Below are 5,497 nucleotides of genomic sequence, written 5' to 3'. Positions count from 1 at the left end.
TTTACAGCTGCGTCCGACGTCCCGCTCCCCGGAGGGGGATGGGCAGAGGCCGAGTCTGTTCGTGGGGCATCTGGGAAAGGCTCAGCGGGCGTGGGGGCGGTCAGCCTCTCCGCCTGTCCGCCCCGGAGGGCTCAGTTCGGGCTGCGCGGTTTGCTTTCCTCTCCTGTGATCGGCTTTTGGCAGGGGGGGGGGGGCAGCAGGGCTGGCTGGTTTCGGGTCTGGCATCCCACTCCGCGCTCGGGACTGGGAAGCAGAGGGGGGCCTGGCTGCGCGTTGCCCTGTGTGACCTCTGTTCTCCGTTCCCCGCAGATCTGCCAGCATGGAGCTGTGTCTGACCGCGCTCTGCCTCTGCCTGGGACTGGCCTTCGGCGCTCCGAGCCTAGACCCCGATCTGGACGGCCACTGGCAGCTGTGGAAGTCGTGGCACAACAAGGACTACCATGAGGTGGGTGCCCGGGGGTACGTGCTCGGCTCACAAACACCGAGTGCGCTCAGCTGGGCCCTGCCAGCTGAGTCATGTCTGCTTTGTTTTAACGGTGGCTATGGTCTGTGCTTGGAAGGATAATCCCCCTTGCTAGGTCACTTCGTTGTGTTTGTGTGTCCATTCAGTGGTGCTGGTTTTTTTTTGTTATGAGGGTGGGTGGCAAAAAATACCATCTCTGAAACAGTGTTGAGACTTCCTATTCAAGCTGTCTGCATTTGACTGACTATACAAGCCATAACAGAGCACGTTGTCTTGCAAGTGAACTGTCTTTGCAAGTGAACAGCCTCCTTGAACTATGTTGTTTTCTGGCCCCTCAGAGAGAGGAAGGCTGGAGGAGAGTGGTGTGGGAGAAGAATCTGAAGATGATTGAACTCCATAATCTGGATCACACATTAGGAAAACACAGCTACAAGCTGGGAATGAATCAGTTTGGTGACATGGTATGTACAGAGGCATGAAACATACAGTTCTAAACAGCAGTGTGTAATAGATGGTGACGGAATGTCTTGAATTTTCTTCAGACAACTGAGGAGTTCAGACAACTGATGAATGGCTATGCACACAAGAAGTCAGAAAGGAAATACAGAGGATCCCAGTTTCTTGAGCCCAGCTTCCTGGAAGTGCCACGATCAGTAGACTGGAGAGAGAAGGGATATGTAACTCCAGTTAAAGACCAGGTATTCTCTGATGGTGGATTTTGAACCAGTTACAGGTCCAATTTCCTGAATGCTACCTGTACTTCCATAGAGGAAAAATGCTGTGGACTTGTTTAATGAAGCCTAGTGCAAGCTTACTAAATTCAGTGCCATTTTGGAAAAATAGCAGTACCCCTTTAGGATTCCTCAGTTTTGTCTTACTAAATGTCTAAGAACTGAAGAGGTTGTAGTATCTTCACTTGCACATGCTAGGAATGTGAAACTGAAGTTGGTCTTGTGGCTTCATAAATCTTTCATGTTTAGATCAGAGGTAAGGGAACTATAATTGCCTCGTCTGTTTGGATTTGTAACTTGGCATTTAATTTCTTGCTTCAGGGTCAGTGTGGCTCTTGCTGGGCTTTCAGCACAACTGGAGCTCTTGAAGGGCAGCACTTCCGAAAAACTGGCAAGCTTGTTTCGCTGAGTGAACAGAATCTTGTGGACTGCTCTCGCCCTGAGGGGAATCAAGGCTGCAATGGTGGTCTTATGGACCAGGCTTTCCAGTATGTGCAGGATAACGGGGGAATTGATTCAGAGGAATCCTACCCATACACTGCAAAGGTAAGTATAGTAGCTGAAGTTGTATTGCAGATGTCATGTCTTTTGCATGGACAGATGGTGTTGGGAAACTCATACCTAGAAAGGAAAATGTCTTAAGTAGTAATTTGTTATTCCTTTTGTATCTTTCCTAAGAAAACTAGAATGACTGCTGGACCCCTGTAGAAATCGCATACTGAACTGGTCTTTGAGGTAAAAATCTTACTAGACCAGTTGGAAAAAACAGAGCAAATATTTTTATTCCTCCTTCTCATTGCTGCCCTCCTGTCAGATGTCATGCCTTATCTTGGTTGACACACCAAACCAGGACCCAGCCCTTGTCAACAGTGCTACTTAGTAGTAGGGGTGCAGTTCAGCTTCCTCTAACTGGGTGTTATGGAGTTGCTACCCATAGACCAGCTCATTCTTGCAGCTAATGCGATTTGTTTTCTAACAATAGTTGTTAGCAATGCCTTAAGTTCTACTTCTGGACTAAATGTGCCTAAATGTAGATAATGGGCAGGCTTCTAAAATACCTGTAATGATCTACCAAAAGTTAAACAGACATGAGAGGACAAAAGAGCGGTAGTTAATTGTTGTATCACTTGAGAGATCGTGGTTTGGATTCTTTACCACTTGGGAGTTCTGCTTGCTATAGAATATTTTTCCTTGCAGCTTATTTTGCATTGGCTGAATGTGCAATAGCAATGTCATATGTTGTGAGCAACATAGAAGTCTTTGGATTTGGGTTCCTGTTCACCTGCATCACTGTAATCTCAATTTTCTTCCTAGTCTTGGTTCTTCCAAAGATTCCAGTTGGTTATAGGAAGTGCATAACTTGCTGAGTACAAAAAGTAAGCAATTGAAGTGCAGTCTGTGTCGCTTTAGTTGTGGGGAGAGCCAACTTAAGTACTCATCTTACCACACAGGTAAGGGAGGGATGTGCTTACTTCAGTCTGTTTCAGTTTCACATGGTCAGACTTCCAAACTAGGCCCCTCTCCTGAGGTAAACAGGCACCAACAGTTCAGGCTTCGTTGTAAGAAAAGATAATGTGAAGAAGCAGTGCAAAAGACATAAATACTGTATGTAAGGTCATATAATACAAATGACTAACTTGCAAATCATTCTGTACAGGTTTTCAAGCTATGACATACTAAAATTGTGGCTTTTAAGTGCTTTCTCAATGAGCAGTTTTTTGAGTGCTTTGTAATTAATGAATACTTGGCTCTCTTCCATTGCCCATTAATGTGTTCTGGGCTTCTTTCCTCCCTGAAAAAGAGATTTGTCCTGCCCACCAAAGAAGGCAGGGTTCAAGGATGTGATGGTCCTTTGCATCCCAGTAAAACTTTCCTTTTGGGCCCAGCTGTCCTTTCCTTTGGGAAACTCAAAAAGCAGCTTCTCTGTTCTTCCTCTACTCTTCTTCTCTCAAAGCACTGTTGAAGCAGTTGGGTCCTCTTCAGTTCCTTGTTTTCAAGGCAGCAAAGTCCCAGAATGTCTGGTAGTTCCTTTGTTCACCTGTGTGTTAAGTGGAGAACTATGTAATAACAAGGGCTTTCTTTATTTAGGATGATGAAGACTGTCGCTACAAGGCAGAGTACAATGCTGCTAATGACACTGGCTTTGTTGACATCCCTCAAGGACATGAAAGAGCTCTCATGAAAGCAGTAGCAGCCATGGGTCCAGTGTCTGTTGCTATTGATGCAGGCCATTCTTCATTCCAGTTCTATCAGTCAGGTGGGGATTTGCTAGCAACTTGCATGCAGAGAAGTCTTTTGAATATTCAGTATTCATTACCCTTCAGTTTAATAGGTGAAAAAAACCCAACTATGATCTTGTGACATAGGACATAATCAGGACTCCTTTTAATTATAGTCCAGGTTCTCCACACTTTGTACTTTTCTTGCATATGTGTGTACTTGTCCCTCAGATTATGCTGTGGTACACTTCAGTTATGACTCCTTTCTCTGACTCTCAAGAGACTGTATAACATTTAATTCTAAGTACACAAAGCTGCTGGTGAGGAAGAAGGGTTTCCTGCAGATGAGCTTGTTCACATGTGAACTTATGCCTCCGCAGGTATCTATTATGAACCAGACTGCAGCAGTGAAGACCTGGACCATGGTGTTCTGGTTGTAGGTTATGGCTTTGAGGGGGAAGATGTAGATGGAAAGAAGTACTGGATTGTTAAGAACAGGTAAAATCTTTCTCTGACTTGTACCCCTTTGGGGCTAGGGGTGAAGGGAAGGTAGTTTGGCACTTGTAGTGGGAGGTGGGGAGACAACAGTAATTAAAATCTGCATATGGAAAATCTAGAAACTGTTCAGAGATTGGTTTAACTTCGGTCATACAATACAAATCATACTGCTAGCAGCCCAATGAAGCAGGCCCAAAGCAGCAAACTTTCTTTTGCTTTTTTGTTTAATTCAAAGGAGCTCAGTACTGGGATAGCCCATAAAGTTGGTAGATATTAAAGTGGTAGAGCAGAAGGGAGCAGGAGAAAACTAGGTTGTGAGGGTGTAATGGGTGGGTTTTGGAAGCAGAGTGCTCCTTGCTTGGGTGAAATAGAGTAATATCTGAACCTCCGAAATTGGAGGGAAAACAATAAATTAACGCCAAAGGGCACTTCACATGAACTTGTCCCGTGATCTCAGCATTACTGATGCACCACCCTCAAATGCTGCTTGCAGTCTGGGTCCTCCCTTAAAGTTGACTGGGAGCACTAATTGAGCTTCAGGCATCTGTAATCCAGGATTGTACTTCAAGGTCTCCACCCAGTGAGAGGATGATGGCCACACCCTTTATTTTTGTGAGCTTGGGGTGCCTGTTCTGGAACATGCATTTAACTGCTGGAAAGCACTTCAGTTTGGCTGCAGCTGTCTTGATTTTTCTCAACAAATGTGGAAGGCAGCAGTTTTCAATTTAAGCACTTATAGGTGGGGGTAAATAAGTCTCTTCGGAATATGTAAACAAACCCTGTAAACCCTGTACTTCTGTTTTCAGCTGGGGTGAGAAGTGGGGTGACAAAGGATATATCTACATGGCCAAGGACAGGAAGAACCACTGTGGAATAGCGACAGCTGCTAGCTATCCACTTGTATAACTCAAAGACTGAACATTTCAGTGGAAGAGGGGATTTAAACTGAATGACCAAACCCATGTTCACACATGTGGTAGACTTGTAACCTTCAGAAGTCAACTTGATTTTTTTGAAGTTTAAAAGTATGTTTTACATGTTGGTGACATGCCACTTGTGTTAAATTAATGTAAATGTTGGTATGTAAACAGCTTGTAATATTGCTGGCTTTTGACCACTTAATCAATAGATTCTTCTTTGTATTTTTTCTTTTTTTAAATTGCAGTGTGCCCAAAGGTTTGCTTTTTAAATAAACACTTAAATTCCAGTCTGTATAAATGACTTGGCTTTTTTTGGTCAGTTTTTTACACTGGAGACTTGTATCAAATAGCTGTCTTAAATGCTATTGCTAACTGAAGCCTGTACACATGCCTCTCTTCTTCAGTTACTAGCTATTAAAATGCAACCCTATCTGGTGACGGCTAACAGTTGCAAAATGGAGTGTAGCATTTGTGACAACTTATTTAAAACTATTTATTTAAAATGGGAAGTGGAAGAATGTCTTCATCAACTAAAAAGTAGAACTGACTGAAAACCTGACCCTCATTCATTGAACCTACTTGCTCACAAGAATGTGTCTAAGTGAATTTTGGCTTAGTCCTGTGACACAGAAATACTCTCTCTGGTTCTTTGTACTTCACAACGGA

The 5,497-nt window shown here is 43.9% G+C and overlaps 1 protein-coding gene across 1 annotated transcript; it reads left to right on the top strand.

The window, feature by feature from the left end:
• The first annotated feature begins 313 nt into the window (after positions 1 to 313).
• Positions 314 to 5,125, top strand: LOC104459375 (cathepsin L1). Its single transcript, XM_010075574.1, has 7 exons — positions 314 to 445; positions 802 to 924; positions 1,006 to 1,161; positions 1,516 to 1,740; positions 3,283 to 3,451; positions 3,794 to 3,911; positions 4,718 to 5,125. The coding sequence occupies exons 1-7, from the start codon at positions 320 to 322 to the stop codon at positions 4,815 to 4,817; spliced, it is 1,017 nt and encodes a 338-aa protein (XP_010073876.1). The 5' UTR covers positions 314 to 319; the 3' UTR covers positions 4,818 to 5,125.
• The last annotated feature ends 372 nt before the right edge of the window (positions 5,126 to 5,497 follow it).

Source organism: Pterocles gutturalis, unplaced genomic scaffold (assembly GCF_000699245.1).
Source record: "Pterocles gutturalis isolate BGI_N339 unplaced genomic scaffold, ASM69924v1 scaffold34292, whole genome shotgun sequence".
In the NCBI taxonomy this organism is placed as follows: domain Eukaryota; kingdom Metazoa; phylum Chordata; class Aves; order Pterocliformes; family Pteroclidae; genus Pterocles; species Pterocles gutturalis.
The sequence above is the reverse complement of the archived record's forward strand: the minus strand, read 5'-3'. Positions and strand labels throughout refer to the sequence as shown.

What these genes read in the sequence shown, in the direction of transcription:
- LOC104459375 (XM_010075574.1), top strand. Translation starts at nt 320, where the DNA reads ATGGAGCTGTGTCTGACCGCGCTCTGCCTCTGCCTGGGACTGGCCTTC. An exon ending in ACAACAAGGACTACCATGAG is followed by an intron (nt 446 to 801) that starts GTGGGTGCCCGG and finishes CTGGCCCCTCAG; the next exon opens with AGAGAGGAAGGCTGGAGGAG. An exon ending in TAACTCCAGTTAAAGACCAG is followed by an intron (nt 1,162 to 1,515) that starts GTATTCTCTGAT and finishes TTCTTGCTTCAG; the next exon opens with GGTCAGTGTGGCTCTTGCTG.